At 45.3% G+C, this 23,557-nt stretch overlaps 1 protein-coding gene across 1 annotated transcript in view; it reads right to left on the bottom strand.

Annotated features, from left to right (window-relative positions):
• Nucleotides 1-23,557, bottom strand: part of CPS1 (carbamoyl-phosphate synthase 1) — a 283,263-nt gene that overhangs the window by 32,617 nt on the left and 227,089 nt on the right. The window contains exons 23-29 of the mRNA XM_075933931.1: nucleotides 13,804-13,945; nucleotides 11,744-11,809; nucleotides 10,467-10,530; nucleotides 6,802-6,983; nucleotides 3,415-3,609; nucleotides 2,599-2,666; nucleotides 64-139 (exon numbers count right to left, since the gene is read on the bottom strand). Of these exons, the coding sequence (XP_075790046.1) occupies nucleotides 64-139; nucleotides 2,599-2,666; nucleotides 3,415-3,609; nucleotides 6,802-6,983; nucleotides 10,467-10,530; nucleotides 11,744-11,809; nucleotides 13,804-13,945 (793 nt within the window). The remainder of the gene's footprint in view (nucleotides 1-63; nucleotides 140-2,598; nucleotides 2,667-3,414; nucleotides 3,610-6,801; nucleotides 6,984-10,466; nucleotides 10,531-11,743; nucleotides 11,810-13,803; nucleotides 13,946-23,557) is intronic.

Raw genomic sequence — 23,557 nt, 5'->3', positions numbered from 1 at the left:
AAATGAAATGAGCATAATGAATGAAAAGAGTTGTACAGACACAGAAAGGGAAAAGGTTGATACCTGGGAGACTCTGGTGGCTTCTGCTAAGAACTTCTTCATCTCCTCTTCTGTGAACACCACGTTCATCGCCGACCCACTGAGAATAAGGAGAGCAAACCAACAGGTCAGCTTCGTTGAGTGTTGAAAGCAGCCAAGCAAGCGAGACATCAGAGCACTCCCTCTCAGAATACCTGACCAGTATGGAGTAGCCAAGCATAGCCCCGACCCAAACCACTCGCCCCCCTTTCGGCTGGAAGAAAGAAGGAGTCGGTCTCCAAGGTGAATCTCTATTGTCTTTATCCAACATGCCAAGTGATGGCAAAAAGCACCTGAGGAAACAGTGCTTGAGGGAAGAATCAGAGAAGAAGTGGGGCTGTGGCTGGCTCTCCCCAAAGATCCCCTAGCTGATGCCATGCTGTAACGGGTTTGCAAAACTCTTTACATGTTCCAGGAGATGCCTATTCAGCAACCGCCTCTCTCACCTCGGCTCGCCACTAGCTTCTGACCTTTTTCCATGTGTTCATGAGAGCTCTGAGTTCACAATCAAAAGGGATACTTCTAAATGGCTCACCTGCCACAATGGTGCACGGGGCCAAAACTGCACAGGCAGGGGATGTTTACAACTGCGGGAGTGCACCAAAAACGTGCAGGACTTTGCTGAGAATTATTTTGCAGTATCTTTCCCCCGAATGCTTATTAGGGCTTGAGTATCTTATTTGACAAACAATTTCTTTGAAAGCTCACCATCCATAGTGATAGAAGAGGGGGGCTGGAAAAAAGGAGACGTTCTTTGCCTCCTTTTCAAAACAATTGCTTAAACTTTAAAAAATTGTAAGGTTGTTATGCTGGTCGGGGAGGGGTTCTGTGTTACATGCTCAGTAATTCTCAACCTCCCCTTTACTTTGGTGTATAATCTCCACAGAAGTTTGGGGAATTTTATAAAGGAAATTTTTAAGGAAAAAAAATTAAAGACGTTTCATCAAGAATCCTTACAGTGTGAGTTGTGATAGCCCATCAGTTTTACCTAAGCTGCTCAATGGCTGTAACGAGAGTATATTCATGGCTTTCCACGGAGCTATCCAATTGACCATCCACAGAGGATGTGGCACACCGTGTATAAGGCAAATACTGAAGTAATCCAAAGATTAAGTATTTTTTTCCAAGTCATCTGGCAAATCTTGAGAATCTTGATTGTAGTTAATTGAGCAACTAAGAATTATAATCAAGGGAACAATTCCCCAGTGGAAACGTGAGGAAAGAAATATGTGCCTACAGGTCTTTTCTGCATTGAATGTCTCCAATCCTATCCATTCGGTTGTTACTTTACACTTATATGAGTGCTTCTACAACATGGTTTAAAAGCCAGTTGGCTGTCAGCAAAGGGTGTGGAGCTGACTCATTGGTCTCTCTGTGAGTGGTAGATGGGACAGTACACCACACCCAGACGGTGTGTGAGGTCCACATGCACATACTTATACTCCCACACACAAACACACATTAGCGTGCAAGCATCCCCTCCAGCCTAAATGTATCTACATGTACTCGAAAAAGCCTTGTCTAAGCAACTACGCTCATAGAAAACTTCCACTGAACTGAACTCGGATGGAAGAAGGAGGATTTATAGAATTTACTCAAAATCCCAGAGTTTTTCCCAGAGAATGTCACCTTTTCTGTCTCATTTAACCATTCTACAGAATTTACCAGAGACTTCTACTCCTACTATTGATGGGATTCTGTAAAAGTGCTATAGAAAGATCATCCTGTCTTACATTCCAAAGGAGTCTTCGGTAAGGATGCAGTGGTCGGCGAATCTCATTTTTAAGAGAACGGGTTTTTTTGTTCCATTCCAAGTGAATATTATGCCCCTTCCTCTGGATATTTATCTTTCTATTATGAAAAAGGAGCCTGCTCCATTTACACTTGCAAATGGAGCCCAGCAAATTACTTCTCTCCTCTCCACTCAGGAGGGAAGAAATCTCCTTGCAGCATTCACCTCCAAAGAGCCATCGCTCAAACCTTCAGTGTGTGCTGACACAGCTTGTTTCAAAGTCCAGCTGGAGGAAAGGCTTGCTTTTGGAAGACCTCTCTTTAAAGACCCGGAGCTGCCAGACTAGATGGCCATAAAACACGACCATGCGCAAGGCAAGAAGCTGCATCTAGCAGTGTTGATGGGTTATGCTGTCATTGCTGGCAGGATTCATGTTCCTTTCCCCTTTTTCCAGATGCCAGCTCACTTCTCTCTCCACCATAAAGACACACCCTGCAGAATGCTCCCAAGGATAACAGGAGAAGCACAAGCAATGACTCATGCTTTGCAGAAAGAAAAGTATTGCAGCCAACAGATATGAGCAGAACCACGCCCTGCCTCTGATCTGTGTCCAGGGGGCTTAGTGATTTTTGAGTCTCTTTGTCAAGGGGCAGGTGCACAGTTTGTGAAGCCTGAGAGTGCTGTGTTGTCCCTCAGTCTCCTGGAACATGAGACCACCTCTCACCTTCCTCAAAGAGGGCTTGCAGATAGCATATGCAATGCGATGTGCACTGTCAGACACGCTTTACCTCAAAACATAGGACGGTCTCAGCAAACATGGGTAGCCCACGGAGTCTGCAAATTCAACAGCATCTTTCTAAAGGATGGAGAAAGGGGAAACATACCATGAGCAACTATATACTTGCATTGAAAACTTAGACCTGTTCCCACAGCCTGCAGTGAATTGCTGTTCTCTCGTTCTATTTCTCCCGCTCTTCCCAATCTACACCGTTGTGAGAAAATCTGAAGGCATCCCACCATAGGGTGTGAAGAAGCCATTCAGATAAACTTAGGTCTACTTTAGAGTCTTCTTGTTGCTGCAGAGAGGCAGAAATCCTCAAAAGTTTTGGAGCTGCCATGGCATCTGCTGTGTCAGCCCTCCGGCTCTCAGTGAAGAGAGTCGGTCTAGGGACAAGGGGGCACTGTTGAGAAGTTCCTACCAATGCCCTGGCCACGTTCAGTTACCATAACATTTGTAGGGAGAGGGCTAAGTAAGGATAAGTAAGGATAAGTCAGAGCAGCCCTGTGGTTGCTCTAATTTGTGCCAGGGAGTTGCCCCGGAACTCAGGATCAGGAGCATGTAAAGGTGGTTTAAAGTCACCTTCCCCTCCCATCTCCATCGCCATCCTTCCATCTTCCTTACAGTACAGCTTGACCAGACTGGAAGATCGGGGCTGCAGTGTAAGCCTCCGTCCACAGCATGACAGAAAGTGGGACTGAAGCAGTAGGGTGCCTCCTGAACCCAGAGGCAATGCTGCTAAAGCACGGTAAAATAACCTGTAAGCTATGCCGCTCAAGGAGAACATCCTAAAAACAACCCTTCCCTGTCATCCTCCCCAACATACCAAACTGCTAACTGCCTTCCAGGGGGCCTGAGCCACATTCAGCTCATCCAGAACAGCCGAGAATACGGAGCGGTCTTCTGCTCGGTCAATCTGCATGGGGTTAGTGCCCATGATCTTAACTCCGTTCTTGTACAATGGCACGGCCAGGTTATTGGGGATTTGCCCTCCGACGGAGATAATGCAGCCAGCACATTCCTGGGGGCAGAGAGAGGGAAAGAGTGGTCAGAGATAAAGCCATTGAACCATGTGTTACCTGTTGGTGGCATTTAAGGTCCATTAAGAGATTACTTTGCAATCTGCCCAGCTCACAGAGTTGTGTGTAGCTGGGAATAGTTTAAACTATGCATTATGGGAGACATGGGTTCTATTCCCCTATCTGTCCCTGCCCTGTTGGGAGACAACGGGAAAGGCACTTCACCACCTTGTGCCTCAGTTTCTCCACCTGTAAAATGGGGCTAATGATAATTCCCTCTCTTGGCAATAATTTTGTGGTCCACTGATGAAAAGCACTAAACAAGAGCTAACGATCAATGATCGTTTTTAGACTTCGTTATGTAACATAATCCGACATTTGCCTCTTAACCCCAATGGTTTTAATGTCTCCCTAGGAAACATCAGACAGACCATGTTGACACTGCAAAGAACCCAATCTAAAGTCTGTACTGTAGACACTAAACCAGCAAGCAATTTCAAATGTGTAGAGACAGTTATAGCAAGCAAATTAAGGTTACCCTGCTGGAGACTTCAGCATCACAATATAAAGGTGCCCTTAGGGGTCTGACTTCAGCTCATTAAAGGAATAAGTTTAAGAAATAAATCCTTTACCTACCCCCATTTTAACTGCCTCTCCCCAAAATTCATTAATCCCCCTTTCACTTAACTACAGCCACTTCATCAGGAGGAGTGACAACAAGGAAATGAGGCAGCAACCAAATAACGAAGTCAGGGCAGCGAGGAGGTCTTAGCTTTACACAGAACTCCAGCCCCAACTTTCGCTTTCATTCAGACTCCAGCTCCAATGCCAGGGGCCACCCCAAAATGTCCCAGACCCGACAGGGAAAAGCACGGCTCCTGTTAGCGTCCCCTGGGTCAGAGTCTATCCCAAGAAGTCTAAAGTCAGACTCACAGAGAATAACTATCGCATTGGGGGGAATTTACAGATGAGCCAGACTTCAATAGAAACACATTATTCTCTGCCTGTGTGTTTTCTGACCTTAGGTGCTAATTACCAAAGCTATTTGTGTTTAAATGAGCATTTGCTCCCTCCTCACCCATCTCTTTGATCCTGCAGTTAATATGTGTTGTGTTTCATCAGTGTTATTTCCTTGGCAGTCTGATTCCTCCCCCCACGTTCAGAACTCCAGTTTTGGTTAAGTAACTGAGGGTGCATCTACACTGCACCGTTATTTCGAGATCACTAGCATTATATCAAAATAACAACGTGAGCATCTACACAGCCAGTCCGTTATTTTGCCATAATTTCGAAATAACAGATGGCTTATTCCGACTTCTGTAAACCTCATTCTACGAGGATAACGCCTCTTCCGAAATAGCTATTTTGAAATAAGGCGCATGTAGACCCTCCACTGCTGCTATTTCGAAATAGCCTCTCACCAGGGCCATTCTAAGTTATTCCTCCCCAGTGTCTCTGGAGGGTCTAAATCAAGATATCATGTCTACATTAGAGAAGCCTGCCTTGGACTAATTTTGAGGCTTCCTTGTATTATAGACGTGCTATTTTGAAATAAGCTATTTCAGAATAAGTCCAGAAGAGCTTATTTCGAACTAGTTGTGCAGTGAGGACGTACCCTGAGAGTCTAGATGCTTAGTTAGATGAACCACATGCAAACTTTTCAAGAGAGCAGAACTGGGCTGGTAGTCTGAGGAGCAGAGTCACAATTAGCATCAGTCTGTCCAGGATCGATGCTTTTCAGCTACTTTTTTTTTATCAACACTTTAGAGGAAGTAGAAAGGAGCAAGAAGATAAATGGTTCCATCCTTGCCAGGAAAAGCCATTCTGAAGATGGACACAGATTGCATTTCCGTGAATGGTTTTTTCAAGAACAAGTAAACGGGACAATAGGTCTGATTGGCTTTTCTTCTTGCTTGTAATGTGGTTCCACCGGAAAATGGCCACGCTCCAATAACATCTTTAGAAACCTGCTGCCATGTGCAAAACAGCTCAGATCAACTCATTACGGACCGAAAAGAGAGCCGGGAAAAGGCCAAACCACAGCCTCCGCCTGGGCTGCGGTTCCCAACATTGCTGAAGGGAGTTAGGCTGTCAACCCCCAACAAATTTCAACAAGGTTTCAGTGCATAATTCCCCATGGCTCAATTGAAAATCTCATCTGGGAAGCCCACATTTGTGGACTATAAATCCAGGCTCTCCAGCGTTTCCATACTGGGACTGAGAATGACTCTGCCCCCATCCAGTCATGACCGCTCTACAAACTACACTTCCCCCTCCCGATTTAGTAGGAAGGGCAGTGTGGTTACAGCCACCCAACAGGTGTGTGACTCCCATCTTAAGAACACCTGCACTATATTATTGGCCCAATTCTTATTGCACATGCAACAGTAACGTCATTTTAATTCCCTACCTCCTTCCACGCTGCCTGCCGGCTTACCACTTCCCAGCCCAACCCTTTGGAAACCATCCTGCACGTAACCCCTACTCAATAAGGCCTGAGGCTGCAAGCACTTCATCTCTTGGTAGCTGTAGGCATGGGAGTTGTTCAACATGCTTTAAGTATGTGCCTACGGGCTTGCAGATTTGGGAGCTAAGACTCAAAATGGCAAGGGCCGAGAAATTAATTTGAGCAATCGATGACTGTGCCACAAATTAAATCTGCTTACAAATATTGCACCATACGTCACCTTTGCAAACTCCCTTCATAGTTCTTTGGCATTATTGAGTGGTCTGCAAGGAACGGCAGCCATGCGTAAATTGGATCTAAAAGCTACTAGCTTTAGAGTACACTATAAGAACATAAGAACAGCCATAATGAACCAGACCAAAGGTCCATCTAGCCCAGTGTCCTGTCTGCGCACAGTTGCCAATGCCAGATGCCCCAGAGGGAGGGAACACAACAGGTAATCCTCACATGATCCCTCTCCTGTCACCCATTTCCAGGCAAACAGAAGCTAGGGACACCATTCCTACCCATCCTAGCTAATAGCCAGTGATGGGCCTAACCTCCATGAATCTATCTAGCTCTTTTTTGAACCCTGTTAAAGTCCTAGCCTTCACCACATCCTCCTTCAAGGGGTTCCACAGGTTGACTGTGCGGCCACCGCAGCCAAAGCCACTAGGGAGCCGAATTTGAGAAGTTGGCTCTGCATTAGGGGATTCTGTTGTTACATCTTCAATTTCTTGTTCTTTACCTCATGTTGGTAGATGTCCAGGATCCTCTCCAGGGACAGCTCCTCGAAGTACAGTCTGTCGCATTCATCAAAATCTGTGCTCACCGTCTCCGGGTTGCAGTTCACCACAACAGTCTTGTGGCCTAGCTGACGCAGCGTGCGGATGCTGGAGACAGCGCACCAGTCAAACTCCACGCTGCTCCCTGTCAGGAGGACAAAGGCAGAAGAATAAGTGGGAGAGGGTGGCAAGGAAGGAGCAGCAGCGGGATGCGCAGACGTGCTTAAAGGAAAGAAACAAGATCACTTGTCAGGTCAGTCCAAGAAATCTAACTGCTTTGCATGGCAATGGTAAGACCCCTTAACTATAAGTTCTCATGCATACCATGTGCATTGGCTCAGCTGCTCTGGGAAGATAGCCTCCCATCCTGTCTGACTGCACACAGGTACGCTTGTCTGTCGCAACCTGCCCACCGCTGCCGCTTTCCAACACACACATTTTCTCCTGGAGAGAGCGCTTAAGCCAAGAGGCAGAAGCTGAGAGGTGCCTGACCTCACTGGATCCAGCCCCTGAGGCTCAGACACACACACACACCCAGCATTAGGGAGCCCGCGCTGATGCTCCAGCCTCCCTGCCGCCCCACCACTGGGCTGTAGCACACAAAATGTACCAGGCTGGGCCCCCCTAGACTGATGCGTGATGGGAAGGTGGGGAGTGGATTTCCCCTTCTCAGTCAGGGGTCACAACAGTGAGGGTTTGTTTGGGGGGGCGGGGGTTGCGTCTTTGGTTTTGCTTTTTGCTTTCTGCGCGTCCCCCTCCTGATTTTCCTGTGGGTCAGCAGTCTCTAGCTCAAAAAATGTCCTCACCCCGGCTTATATCTCCAGAGGTACTGTCTGAAAGGAAAGCCATAGGATAAGAAGAGCGCGTGTTTGTTCCCTACCCTCTAGGCTTTCAAACTTTTTTCATTTCTGAACCCCTGAGACATTTCTAAGGGAGATACAGACCCCTTTGGAAATCACAGATATCCTTTGCAGACCCTCCCCCCACCCACCCACCCACCCACCCACCCACATCCTACAGCTTGAAAACCACTGGTCTAGAGAGCAGTACACTGTTAATTTACATGTTGTTTAGTTAACAGAGTGTCAGCCTGATTTTCCATTGGCTTGCAATGTACAGAGTCAAATTAGAATAGGAACATTGAACAGCAACTCTGCCCTTACTTTGCCATAGTGACTAAATGACTAAATAAGATGCAGGTCAGGGAAGAATCAGACCCGTGGTGTCCATTATCTTATATTACATTTGTTTCTCAGCTATGCTGTACCAGTGGATAATCATAAACAGAGAATGAGGTGTCTTCAGATGTAAGGGAGATTAGATTATTATGGTTATGAGCTGTTAAAAAAGAGCTGAGACTCAACCCGAGTTACACGATCGTTAACTATCTGTGCGGTTATTGCGTATAATTGTGTTACAAGTTCTGATTGAAATTCAACCTGCACAGAGTTGCTCTTTCCACACTATCTAGTAACACACAGGTCACTTACTGACTGACACACAATTAATTTCCAAGTTCCTGTCGAGCTAGAATCTTGAGTCTACTACATGTTTCATTCATGCATTTTGAGATGCTGAATACAGAAAAAAAAAACCAACCCAAAATTGGAAATGGCCCTTCCCAGTAGAGGTCACCCAAATGTCATCAGCCATTTTAATTGAATTTCAATTATTCAAGTGTCCTTACATGTATATGAAACTCCAATTTTGAGACATGAACCTCATATGCCATCAGCATTGGATTTAAGCCTGGAAAATTGCAAAATGTGTGCAAGTATATGCCAGGCACATCCGGTAATTGCCATGTCCAGCCTCAGAGGAAGTGTAGCCAATTAGTAATATTGATAATCACCCGTGAAGAGGTACATTAATGTAAGCAGGCCATAACTCCTGAGAAGTCAATGTATTTGCACCAGTTTACACCATACCTTAATTTGGCACCTTATATTTTATCAAAAAGATAAGAAGAAAAACCAAAAGCACAGATCGGTTTAGGATCAGGGGATGCTATTTAAAAATACACAATATGGCCTAGTAGTTTTTAATAACTCTTGAATCATTCATGTTGTCACAATTACCTTGCACAAAATAGGTCTACACTTCCTGAACAGTTTTTTCCCCATCACAAATGGCATTTATTTTAAAATAAACACTTGTGTATCAATAGTTTGATACAAAAATTAACTGAAAGCATTATCGACATTTCTTGTTTCAAAAACAAAAGAAAAAAAAACAATCAGCTGTCAGTAAGTAATTGTAGATTTTGTTAACGTGTTTAATGATTTTGAAAAAGTTTTGATTTAAAATTTCAATTTAAAGTATTGTAGAAATATGTGTGGGAAAAATAGGAGATTGGTCCATTTTGAATCAATTTGGAAATCATTCTGAAATTTTCACAACCGTGCCTTTCGCATTTCTTTGAGCGGTTCTAGTTTTGCAACTACAAGAATAGGGAGAAAGCTAGATGGGACTCACTAAATTGCAACTTCTCTTTGGTTTTACGAGGAACAGCATGTGAAACTTTGTAATCCTGTCTTCCAAGGATCACTAAGCAAGAAACTACTGCCTTAGCCATTGCATTAGGAAAACATATTCAGAAGCACAAGTAATCATTTACTGTATCCCCATGCGACAGCCTCCTTTGCTTTTACAGGAGATGACCATGCTTTTTTCTAAAGGACAAAATATACCTGAAGAAGGTCAGACCCATGCTTTTTGTCCAAAATAATTACTTGTTCTAGGTGAACACTGCAAAATAGTATCCTCAAATATTTGCTTGAATTGGTCAACAGCCTTGCAGCCCTTTTGTGTTTACTTTCTGCTAATATGTTTACTGGCCCAAATGTTCACAAATTCAGCAAACAAGAGAGCTTATTCCTGGAGAATTAATTCTGATTTCATTCAGCTGAATATTCACATTGTAAACCTGATTTGAAGAGTTGTGATGTTCAAATCAGAGACTTGAAACAAACTGTGACACAAAACTAATCAACATTTGTCTGAATTTCAAATATTGAAGACTTTCAGCACACTTGTTGTGAGTGGCTTATAGACCAAATATTGAATGGCAAATTGTTTTGAAGAGCGAATCAAGGTTAAGAATTGCAAGCTGTTTGGGGACAGAAGAACAGAAGAAGTGGCAGGAATTACAGTGCACACTGCGAGTTATTGGCCCAGTTCAAAGAATTATAGGGAACAAGTATTTTCTTATTATTACCAGCATGACCTACTGAAACAGCGCACATACTCCTTCAAACACTAAGGGGCTGAACACTGTCACATATTACTGGCGGATGTGAATTCAAACTATCATAAGTGGCACCGCAATGAATTTGGATACAAGATACTAGATTCCAAGAACTCTACTGTTAGTTGCAACTAAGAAACAGAAAACAAAAAAAATCTCTCCTTTCACCTGAAGCAATCTCATTTCAGCTGAACAGATGCAAGAAGGCTCCTTTCTACTTCCAGGGCATGAAACGTGTTAGCAAATTGAAAAGGCAAGCTCTGTATTCGGAATCCACATGCTACACACTATGTCCTCGCATGTTCCGTTGCCATGTGAAAAAAGTATTAAATGAGCCACAAGAACCCAGGCAACTTCAGGGTGGAAGGAGGACAGATTTACCTATGTGGTATGGTCCACAACCCAGCACCATCATTCCATGGTCATCAAATTTTACGTCATTCTCCTAGGGAGGAAGGGAGAGAAGTCGTGAGGTGCTACCCAAACATCCCTGGCTCCGTATCGATGGGAACAAACCATTTCTAGCACTCAGCCCATATCCAAAAGCAAGACACCCAATGCTCAAGTCTGAGCTCATTTCCTGCAATGTCAATCAGGAGAAACCCCATTCAAGTCAATGGTGTTATACCTCAGTGAGATGAGGCCCTCACATTCAACTTGCCTTTATGGTTGCTGTACATCTATACGGTTTTGGAATAACCAAATGTCACTCCCATTGTGGAATGTCCGTTTCCCTCATGAATTATAATGATTTCCCACTAACAACAGCCTACCTGTAAAGGTGCAGGGAGAAGTCCCATGCAAGGCACCATACAACAAAACACCAGCGAGAACCTTCCTATCCTGTGGACAATGCAAAGTCCCTTTGCTTAAGATCCCCAGGTGGATGTCTGTCTGTGCATGGCCTTTCACTCAAGGAAGCTCGCTACAAGGAGGAACCTTAAAGGAGAAGGTGGAAGAGAAAATCCTCTTGGATAAAGTCCTCAATGGAAGATGCGGAGGTGAAAAATAAGGCGGACTGTTAATGAGGACGGGGAAGGCTGGTTTGACAGCACATTGCAGTCACAGGCCAGGCTCCTGGGGAGCAAAAGTACTCTTCACTATTTTTGTAAGAGTTACATGACTGATTAAAACCAGGGCACCTACAAGTAGCCCTTAGTTTTCATAGAGATTTCCATCATACAGGCTATTCAGCAGCCAATGGATTTGCCATGGCAGCCTAATTTCTAGGGGAGGGGTTGATAGAATCACAAACCACCCAACAACATAGACCCCGATGGCTCCGTGGCTGGCAGATTCAACAGAGAAACCAAAAACTGAACGGCCACTTGGATAATACGGTACAGAATCTACCAACAGCCAGAGGGCCTAAGGTTTGAGGCACATTGATGGAGCATTGTGGGGAAATTGTCACTCTGGAGGTGAATGTTGTACCCATGCTGCCGTGAAACGCATTCTTCCCCTAAAGGCACCCGGTAAATGCTTGGGAAGAAGAATGCTTCAACCCTACTCAAACGGGACTATGCATAATGCCGTTTGAAACAATTACCAGCTGTGGAAAATGAGAATTGGCAGAAAGGTCTCTAGAGTCTAATGGAAAAAGAGAGAAACCCATTAGAAAATGCTGCGGCTGTACTGTAGCTCTTGACAGCCCTTACCTGTCCGTTGTATGTGACGTAGAGATAGTTCGTTACTGCAGGGTATTCTGCTGCCAGTGTGTCAATCTGTAAAGCAGGGAAATTATGAATAAGAATGAAGGGCAACATTTTGTCTTTTGTTTCTCATTTTCCATTTCTCTCCACCTGCTTGCTTGCTGCTTTCTGGCCACACCCTCAGAGAAAGAGAAGGTAAACTAGCAGCTTTCACTGCCTGGCCTTTCATATCTTTCGTTTCCTTCTCAGACTTCTTCCTCTAAGCTCCAGCTTCTGCTCTCCTGCCACGTTGACCATGCATGCACGCTGCCAAGTACCTTTGGGGAAAGGCATCATGGTCCACAGACTTTTTCTATGGCAAATCCTTCCTCTCTTCCCTTCACCCTCCCTTTTCTTTCTAAATAGTTTTACTTCTCCTCCGCCGGTGAATATTGTGCTCCCAGCTGTTTCCTTAGCATAGGATGGAGGTGAATGCAGGTGAAGTGGAACACTTTATTAAAAACCTACCTGTGCATTCCTCTCAGCCTAGCTCCTCTACTGACAAGAGGAACTCTGAGCCGCTGACTCCAACTCTTGATACACCCTTCACTAGCAGTTCTTCTCTTGAGCTATGTTCAAACTCTCCCCACCAAGTTCACCGGCGAACTTTTCTGTTCTTATTGCTGATCTCTCCACTACTTCTGGAAGAATTGGTCCCTCTCACTTCCACAGTGCACACACCCACGCTGTTCTCCAGGAGCATCATGGCACCAATGGAGGTACTATTCACTAGCCGTTATTGTAATGTAGGCCTGCCCTTGGTTAGTGAAAGGTAGGGGAACCACACTGATTTTCTCCCAATATATTTCTTGCGTATAGCTATCCACCAGACACCATGGAGGAATAATTCTCAGAGGGGGAGTGGCTCACAAGCTATTTGCATCAACGGTTTCCCTCTTGTGCTACACAGCATAGAGTTGGCCAACCATAAGTCATGTGTTCTTGTTAATGCTCCCTGAATGGACAGCTGAAACAGGAGTGCAATCAATATGGGAAAACAATAAAGCAACCTCTGGCATGAATTTTTATAGGCTGAAACTTTCTGGATTATCAAATGTTTTCATGACTCCCCACTGGCTACCCTTGTGAGCAATGAATAAGAGGACCTTCTGGTATTAGTACCAGATAAGTGTCGGCCGTGCATTGCTACTATTATTACTATTCATTTGTGACTCTAGGAGAAGCACGTGCTTTGCTGCTGCCAATGCAGCCGTCAGTGGAATGAACGTGGGAAGGGTACGAGGTGCGCAGATCAATTCAGCTGCCGCGCCAGGGCAGCCTAAGGAACGGATTGCAAGGCCTGGCAAGCTGGCCCAGACCAGGTGAGGACAAGGACAAGGAGGGGATATTTGGCACTTGGGCAGGAGGGTGCAGAGGGGCCCTCTACGCACGTTCAAGAGCGTTCAATGATTTTTCTTTTTTCCTAAGGACAAAACCCAGCTGCAAGCACTTCAGTACCAGCCACCCTTAAAGGAAAGGCAATGGAACACCTACGAAAGCATTTATGACATGGTCATGAATACCAGATGAGCACATTAGGCTCGGTGCTATCACAATGAATACCAAATGAACCCGTAATGATGGGCCATTTAAAATAAAGTATGACCCTCTAAAAAGTTACTACCAAGAGTGAAGGTGCTAGCCATGCTTTTCACGGTCACAAAGGGGTGGGTGCTCTCAGCCTTTCACGTTCCACTGCTGCTAAACAGCAGGGTTTCCGCCCCGGCCCCTCAGAAGCCGAGTATTGGGTCTCTCTCTCTGTGGGCTGAGAAAGGAAGCATATTCCCTCTCTCCTTCCATTCGTGCCACTTGCTGCATTAATGGCTGCGGAATTGGATTAAGAGCGGGGGGAGCGGGACATTTTGTTTCCGCTCCCATCTGGGCCCAAACTCCTCTTTACTGCAGTGGCGCTGGGATTTCACCCCAAACCTTGCTTTCCGAGACTGTTCCTACCAGCCCGTTAAGTCCATGTCTCTTCCATCAACACAGGTCCCCAGACCTCAGAGCAGACATGCTTCATATGGTACCTGCTTCACCCACGGCTTTATGTTCTTCTTCAGCCTCAGCTCCCGGCTCTGGGCCTCCGTCACGCCAATGCATTTCCCGATCTGCTTGTCCGAGAAGCCGATCTGTTTGGCCCTCCTCATTATTTCTTCTGGAATGGAATCCCTGGGATTTAACAGAAAACATACATGGTCCTTCACAGCAACAGATGAGCATGTCTACCGGGCGGTACCCAGGAACTCCCCTGTGCTTGCGAAGAAGAGGGAGGAGAAAGGTTGGGCCCAGCTAACGCTAAGCCATTGAGTCTCCGTCCTACACACAAGAGACTACCTCTGTAGGTTGTCTGCATACAACGCGTGGATAATGCATATATGCACTTCTAGGGTGTTGGGGCTCAACCCCTTTCCTTTCAGCTGCCAAATTGTCATTCTGAGCTAAAGGGAAGCTCTCCTAGATGCGGCTAATAGATCTGATCCTCTTGGCAAGCAGTGCGTTATTAGACTCAGCCACACAAAGCCAATCCAGGACAACCTGCACAACGCAGGTAAGGAATGGTCTTGTTTTTTCTCTCCATGACTTTGAACAGAGCAGACACCTCACTAGTGTCTACTCCTCCTCGGCAGGATGAGGATATCCAAACTCTCCCACGCATGCCTCAGTCCTTTCCTAACTTCCCTTTGTTTTTCCTTTTGTTCCCATTGCATATTTTAAACCACAGAAATTGCCAGACTGAATCAGACTGAAAGTTTGTCTAGGCCGGAGTCCTGTCTCTGGCAGTGTTCAGCACAAGATGATCGAGAAAAAGACGCCAAGCACTTTGAAGGAGGCAGTTATGACGGAGCTGGAGTGCATGACTTATGAGGCGAGGCTGAGGGATTTGGGCTTGTTTAGTCTGCAGAAGAGAAGCTTGAAGGGGGGGGGGGGGTGGAATTTGATAGCAGCCTTCAATTTCCTGAAGGGGGATTCCAAAGAGGATGGAGAAAGGCTGTTCTCAGTGGTGACTGATGGCAGAACAAGGAGCAATGGTCTCAAGTTGCAGTGGGGGAGGTCTAAGTTGGCTATTCAGAAAAACTATTTCATTAGGAGGGTGGTGAAGCACTGGGATGAGTTACCTAGGGAGGTGGTGGTGGAATCTCTATCTTTAGACTTTTTTAAGTCCTGGCTTGACAAAGCCCTGGCGGGGATGATTTAGTTGGGGTTGGTCCTGCTTTGAGCAGGGGGTTGGACTGAACGACTTCCTGTGGTCTCTTCCAATTCTATGACTCTATGATTCTATGGTAGACATTACTCACCAGTTGAATTTCCTCCTAACCCCATCAGTTCCTAATTGATTTATCCCTTGAAGCATGACAGTCTCTGTATCTTTAATCAGTTGCTCATCCTAGCTATTTCAATGGTGAGTCCTTAGCTAAACATTTAGCCTCAATGTTATCAAGTGGCAATGAGTTCCACAGGTTATGTTGAGGTAAACATTTCCGTCTATCAGCTTCAAATGTGTTCCTTTTCACCGAACTTCCCTTCCTCCTTGCATTATGAAAGGCGATAGAGAGGCATACCCAATTTACCTTTGCTATCCTATTCATTATTTCATCTTTAATTTCAACAAGAGTTCTTAGCACCCGCTAAGCTTAATTCTTGTCTTCCCATTTCTTCTTTTTTCACGCATCACATATTTTCACCAAATCCCCTATGCTGAACTGCACATCCACAGCTGAACGGAATGTGTCTTGCCAGCTCTCTTTTTCTATTTTTAATCTCCATTCCATTTTTTCCTCCTCCATCAGCTTCTGTTTCTTTCTTTGCCTCTCCCTATTGCTATGGTAAAGTGTCTGTCTCTCTCTGTGGTTTGCAAGCTACCTTTTCAAAGCTACTCCTCTGCAGAACACAAAAAGCCTACCTACTTTTATCTACAGTTCTGCTTTCCATCTTCATTGCCAAGAGCATCTGTGCTTGCCCAACAAATCCATATTTTATATGCAAGCAAGCAGTGAATCAGGAAAGAGGAAATGATTAACACACAAGCGATTTTCCTAAATCAGAGCTTTTGAATTATGTCCTTGGCTTTGTGATGTTTTTAAATAAATATCAGTGTGTTATCTTAGGAGAGGAGAGGGGACAGTCGCATTTACTGGAACGCTTCAGAAAGCAGACAGGTATTGGACTAGATTTGTCACTCCCACTGGTTTAAATAACAAGCCACCCAAATCACCCCCCTGGAGTTTGACCGATAAAAAAAAAGGTGAAAGTCCAATGAGAGTCAAGGCCTGTGGTTTGGATTCTAATCCTGATCAGACACTTAAGTATTTCAAAGGGAGCTCAACACCTAAGATCTGGTCAACAAATCACTCCCTGTGTGATTTGCCATAGTCATATTGCACTTTCTCAGTTTCCCCATCAGCAATGTGGTGATTACATGACATATCTTTCTCTTACGGGAGTTGGGATTGGATAGTTAATGTTTGCACAGCTTTTTAAACATGAAGGCTGTGTCTACATTGGCGCGATCTTGTGTCAAAGCAGCCACTTTTGCGCAAAAACATGCTGCCTGTCTACACTGGCAGGGAGTTCTTGCACAAGAACACTGACATTCTAATGTGTGAAATCAGTGCTTCTTGCGCAAGAACTATGATGCTCCCACTCAGGAATAAGCCCTCTTGCACAACTGTTCTTGCACAAGAGGCCAGTGTAGACAGGCAGCATGAATTTCTTGCGCAAGAAAGCCCGATGGCTAAAATGGCCATCAGAGCTTTCTTGCGCAAAAGAGCATCTACACTGGCATGGATGCTTTTGCGCAAAAGCACATCTCTTGCGCAAAGGCACATGCCAGTGCAGATGCTCTCTAGCACAAATACTGTAATGCAAGAACTCTTGTGTTAAAGAGTATTTGCACAAGATCATGCCAATGAAGATGTAGCCGAAATGTCTGGTATAAATACTACACATTGGAGCAGTAGTGAGAAATATCTTCCATAGCAAAAATGGGGATTGGAGGGTCTGTCTTGCTGACAGAGGGTGAGTGCAGGTCTCTCTCCTTATATCCTTAAAAGTCTCCTAATACTTCTCTTTTTAAATCTCACTGTAGAACACTGTTGTCTCTTAGGCCAGGTCCACACTATAGGGGAAAGCGGGTTTAAGGTACGTAAAAAACATAGCTAGAATTAACATACCATAAGCCGAGCTTCACAACCGTCCACACAACAGGAGGTTAACGGGACAAATGCTCCCATCACCTTCCCTCAGGAGGAGTAGGAATTCCGGCATCAATGGGGTCGCTCTCAGCGTTTGATTTAGTGGGTCTTTACTAGACCCGCTAAATGGAACTCCAGAAGATCGATCGCTGCAGAGTCATTCTTCCAGGAAGAGAAGACGTGGTCTTAGTGTTAAAAAGAAAGGCCCTGATCCAACACCCCATTGACTCCCATTGAGTTTACTGGGGTTGGCTTTGATCCCATATCCATAGATAATTCCCGGGGAATGACCGAACACTGTGGCAAATCAATGGCCCAATTTCCCCTAAATTATCTACCTTCTCCAGTGCAATTCTCATTGGCTCACTTTGGCCTAGTTCCATTTGCTAAGCATCACCCCCTTGCTTTCAGCAGAAGGGCCAACTGTCAGATTATCTGTGTATGCCACTGCTAGATGCACGCTTAAGGCCCATTTTTGTGTACACAAACAGAAATTCTTGAGGCAGCAGGTTAATATTTCATGTGCCCAGGAAACAGTACAGACACACAAGACTCGAAGGCTTTTCCAGAAGGGAAAAGAGCCAACAACATCTGTCTCTTCTCCGGCAAAAACAGACGGCCAGCCTCACCAGCAATTAGTGAGGACACAGCTGAGTTTGATTCTCCTCTTCCATTCTGTATTGCCTAAGTATGAGTGAGCGGACCTGACCCCAAGAAAATGAGCTGGCTGATGCGTGCTCTCTCTGCTGTCTCCAGAAGACACAGGCCTGGCTGCCATTTGATTACTGACAGAGAAAGGAAATTGCCTTCATTTACAGCTTACTTCAATGCAGCTTTTTTCTTTATCCCATCATAATTAAACCCCCAAAAAGCCTGTAAATCTGAAGACATGACTCATTAGCCTTGGGCTAGGGACTTAGACAAGGTTTGAACTCTTGGTCGTCAGACAAGAAGATGACTAATTTGGCAACAGGATTACGTGAGGGAATGGCAAATGTGCCGTACCTGTGGGGAATGAAATAGGATCTTTTCTTGCCATCTTTAGAGCACCATTTTGGGGGTCCTACTGCTGTGGGAGTAGTAATGAAAAGGGCTTTCTGTGTAGTTAATAAGCAAGAGGCCATGGGAGCATTGTGTCACACAGTGGCTATGTCTACACTCGCGGCTTCTTGCGCGAGTAATATGCAAATGAGGCTAAGCGCGGAATATTGCCGAGCCTCATTTGCATACCTAATGAGCCACCATTTTTTTCAGAAGAGGTTCTTGTGCAAGAAGGAGCATCTACACTGCCCCTTCTTGCGCAAGATAAACCCTCTTGTGCAATGTCGTTACACCTATTACTTTTCAGGAAGAACGGCATTGCGCAAGAGGGTTTTTCTTGCGCAAGAAGAGGCAGTGTAGACGCTCCTTCTCACGCAAGAGTCTCTTCTGAAAGAAACGGTGGATCATTAGGTATGCAAATGAGGCTGGGCGATAGTCCACGCTTAGCCTCACTTGCATATTACTCGCGCAAGAAGTTGCGAGTGTAGACATAGCCAGTGTGTTCAACAAGGCAGGGTAAATGTTGTGTTTTGCCATTACTTCATGCTTTAATGAGTGTATATAGTATACCAAGAAGAATTTGTTCACTGAGTGCCTTCTGAGAGAGACGAGGGTGAAATCCTCACACTATTCAAGTGAACAGAAATGTTGCTATTGACATCGCTGGAGGCATTTTTCCCCTAAGAATGGACATCAATTCATACTCTGGATTAAAATACCTTCTCTCCCCACTTAACGGGAGGTGTCCAAATGAGAACTTCTCAAAAAGCCCCGAATCCAGATTCTCAGGAGGTGTAATGTGGCTCTTTGTCACACCAGGTGAGAGTCTAGCCCACTGCTTTTTATATGGGTTGAACTAGACCCTGAATCCAAATGGCTTTGGCCTTTAGGCATTTGGAAAGCCAGGTCGGGATCCACATTTTGCAGACTGCGTTCATCTCTAAGCCAGACAGACACCGTTAGTTACGGATAGATTCTGTGTTAATAGAATCATAGCGCTGGAAGAGACCTTAGGAGGTCATCGAGTCCAGCCCCCTGCTCTAGGCAGGACCAATCCAACTAAATCAACCCAGCCAGGGCTTTGTGAAGCAGAGACTTAAACACCTCTAGGGATGGAGATTCTACCACCTCCCTAGGGAACCCATCCCAGTGCTTCACCGCCCTCCTAGTGAAATAGCTTTTCCTAACATCCAACCTAGACCTCCCCCACTGTAACTTGAGACCATTGCTCCTTGTTCTGCCATCTGTCACTACTGAGAACAGCCTCTCTCCAGCCTCTTTGGAACCTCCCATCAGGTAGTTGAAGGCTGCTATCGAATCCCCCCTCACTCTTCTCTTCTGCAGATAAACAAACCCAAATCCCTCAGCCTCTCCTCGTAGGTCATGTGCTCCAGCCCCCTAAACATTTTGGTTGCCCTCCGCTGGACCCTCTCCAGTGCGCCTACATCCTTTCTATAGTGGGGGGCCCAAAACTGGATGCAATACTTCAGATGTGGCCTCACCAGAGCCGAATAAAGGGGAATAATCAATAATAATACAACTAAAGCTTAGCACTTACATATGAAATCTCATTTGAAGATCTCAAAGAGCTTGCTAAAGAGAGGTTAGACATATCATACCCACATTACAGATGGTGACACTGAGGCACAGACAGATTAAGGATGTGGTTTTGCAAACGTCCTCACCGTGGACACGTAGTTTCCTCCCACTCCCACACTGGGAAGCTCTCCCCTGCATTATCCCATCATTGACTGCAGTCCGTGGGAGCAGACTTAGGCCAATGCCGAGCACTTTGAAAAACCCCAAGCAATTTGGCTAAGATACTACAGTGAGTTAAAACCAGCATGAGATAGAATACGCAGGTTGGCTGCTGACTCCAAATCTGGTCACCCATCCATGGGATGTCATGGCCTCCCTTTTTACTGAGAGGTTTTTCTTATCACATAGATAAAGGGCAAAAACACTTCCAAAGATTAAACTCTTTCACCATTTTGTAACCAAACCCAAACAACAAAAGTCAAAGCGACATTGATTTTACCCTCTTATAACATCTTCTCCAATATTTTCTTTCGCCGTATGACAGTTTGGGGCTTTGGAGCGTCATACCAGACAATCAGACTTTTTACGCACTGCCATAATAATTTAGGCTATGTCTACACTGCACTGCTCTTCTGGAAAAAGCCACGCAAATTGCAAACTGCAATTTGCATAGCTTTTTCTGCTTCTTTTTTCAGAAGAGGCTTTTCCCATCTACATGGGGCCAAATGTCAGAAAAAAACCCTTTTTTCGGAACATGCTTTCTTCCTCGTAAAACGAGGTTTATAGCGATGCCGAAAAAATGCATCTGCTCTTCCCAAAAAAATTTCGGAAGAACAGATGCGTTCTCTAGGCACAGCAGAGTTTTTCCAGGATACTTCCGGTATCCCGGAAAAACTCTGCAGTGTAGACATACCCTTAATGGTTAGGCAGTGCAGCTCTCTTCCCACAAAACTAAATCTCCTGTGCATTTTGCAGTTTATAAACCATAGAAGAACCCTTTGTCCGTTTTCTCTCCCGCTCTCTTGTCAGCTTACTGTGTGAATTTTCTGTTGTTGTTGTTGTTTAAAATTCTACCCTGTCATCTTGGAGACGCCATCCACTCGTGCTTCGTCTTCAATAATAAATGATAAAAGGAAATGGAATAAATTCCCCCTTAATGGGAAATTTTCACCTGGCGCCGAGAAACTGGGGAAATCTATTAACTGACTTGAGCAATGCCTGCAGCATTGCAATTACCCAGGGAGCCTGCATGCTTCAGTACGGGCCTCTCTTACACTTGACCGGCTTTCCTCTGATCCGCCAGCCCCTGAGTAATGCTAAACAAACGTGCCTGGAGGAAGCACCAGCTCTAATGTGAAAATCAGCCTGTGCAGTTATTGGAGAGCTTTGCAAATGGAGCTTGTGTCAAGGGGAGAATATGTGTAAAATTCCAAACTCAGACTGTGACAGGGAAGCAGATGGTATTTAAGTCCCAACTACATTGTCCCAGGCAGCGTTTGGCCAAGCCAGGACTTAAAACCTTTAGGGATGGAGATTCTACCCCCTCCCTAGGGAACCCATCCCAGTGCTTCACCAACCTCCTAGTGAAATAGTTTTTCCTAATATCCAACCAAGGCCTCCCCCACTGCAACTTGAGACCATTGCTCCTTGTTCTGCCATCTGTCACCACTGAGAACAGCCTCTCTCCAGCCTCTTTGGAACCTCCATTGAGGAAGTTGAAGGCTGCTATCAAATCCCCCCTCATTCTTCTGTTCTGCAGACTAAATAAACCCAAATCCCTCGGCTTCTCCTCATAAGTCATGTGCTCCAGCCCCCTCATCATTTTTGTTGCCCTCCACTGGACTTTCTCCAATGGGGCCACATCCTTTCTGTAATGGGGATGGGAGGGGCAGAATTGGATGCAATACTCCAAACATGGCCTCACCAGTGCCAAATGCAGAGGAATAATCACTTCCCTAGATCAGCTGGCAATGCTCTGATGGGACTTAATCATGTGGTTAAACTCTGCCCTACAAAAGGAACAGAACCCTGCCTAATGGCTTAGACACTAGTTAACGGGAAAACTGGGCTTGTCCCGGTTAGGAATCCTGCTGCTTGATTTTAGGTTGGACTACTGGGCAAAAGGCACATTCCCTGCTGCCCACTTGCCAGTTCTGTTTCCTTGATTGTTTCTGACATTTCCCAAGACCTACAACAACCTGCAGCTACAAGCTTGAGATCAGTAAAAACCACTGTTTGCTTCCTTGCCTCTTTTTCCAAGGAGACAGGTAGTTACTTATGTTCCTCCCCAAAACACTCATGAGATGACCGGCAAAACTGTCAGGAATATTTAGGAAGACGTGAGACATAAGCCAACAAATATCACTGTCTCAACTATCACTCTCTGGATCTACATCTTGAAGGCTCAGCTCCCCGGCGCAATAACTCTCACTGATTTACGCAACGTGAAACCTCCCGTTATTTCCTTAGACCTACGTGGTTCCCATGTAGCTGATGAGTTGTGGGAGCAATGCAGACAAATACACAGCAAAGAAATGCATTGCTGTCACTATTTCAAAGGCCATCTTCTTCCCCCAGTGAAGAATCCATCTAGGGCACGGATGGACTGATACAATATGGACTTTTCTCTACAAAGCATGAAGAAACATAGAAGCAGAGTGCTTAAAAGGGTGCATGGAAGTGTGGCAAGATGAGGATGCACGTCAAAGTAATGCAAGTATTCGGGGCTTTGGAGGAAAACGGGGTGTGGAGAAAGTAAATAAGGAAAAGTTATTTACTTGTTCCCATAACATAAGAACTAGTGGTCACCAAATTAAATTAATAGGTAGCAGGTGTACAACAAACAAAAGGAAGTTTTTCTTCACACAACGCACAGTTAACCTGTGGAACTCCTTGCCAGAGGATGTTGTGAAGACCAGGACTTTAACAGGGTTCAAAAAAGAGCTAGATAAATTAATGGAGGATAGGTTCATCAACGGCTATCAGCCAGGGTGGGCAGGAATGGTGTCCTGAGCCTCTGTTTGTCAGCAGCTGGAAATGGACAACAGGGATCTCTTGATTCCCTGTTCTGTTCATTCCCTCTGGGGGCTCCTAGCATTGGCCAGTGTTGGCAGACAGGATACTGGGCTAGATGGACCTTTGGTATGACCCTCTATAGCAGTTCTTACAACTCATAGGGCTGCTGAATCAGCGTTCGTCATGCAGCAAAAACACACGTCACTTACTGAATCGAACATCTGCCCCACCGGTTCCATCCCTGCTGATGCAGTGTGAGAGGAAGGGCGCACACATGCGTCTGCGTTCATTCTCTCTCAATACTACCGCGGCTCTATTGGGGCCAACTCTTCAGTGGAGATCAATCAGTGAAGCAGCCTTGACCTTCAGGGAAGCTGTTTAAATATATACCCCAGCGAGGATGTGACCTCTCCCCTGTCACTGTTCCTCTGGGGTCCAGGTTAGGCACGTGTCTGCAAACTGCAACTCAAATCAATTTTTGAAGAGGTCACAGAAATCTGCTTTGTGACACCCACCCCGACTGAACATACTTTATTGATGGCCCTTTGATCTTTTTTTCCTTTTGCATGACTTGAGAGTCTGAAGGCTGGAGCCAAACATTAATTTCAGCAGATGTATTGTGCAGACACTTCTCTACCGAGTGTTTGGAAATCAAGTCATGCTTCCAGAAAGCCATTTTCAAAACACAAGGACATTCGCTGGGGAAAGGGAGTCTCGATAAATAATTTTCTGTTGACTTCCAGAGGCCACTGAACAAAGTCTCGTTAAAAACGCTGCTCTGAGGCTGGCCCTCTCTGCTGCCCAGCGTGCTAGTCTTTGTCTGGTTATGAGTCACAAGACCTACACTCAGAATCACCCTGTGTATGAGAAGATCTGCGTCACAGACAGCCACACTTGCTGATTTCCTCTGGCGAGACCTAGAGATGCCCAGAGACAAATCTTAAAAATCCCCAGGATCTCAGCACAAGTCCTGTATCAGCATGTTATCAAACAG

Source organism: Pelodiscus sinensis, chromosome 7, assembly GCF_049634645.1.
Source record: "Pelodiscus sinensis isolate JC-2024 chromosome 7, ASM4963464v1, whole genome shotgun sequence".
Lineage (NCBI taxonomy): Eukaryota > Metazoa > Chordata > Testudines > Trionychidae > Pelodiscus > Pelodiscus sinensis.
This window is presented reverse-complemented; position numbering and strand designations above follow the sequence as displayed.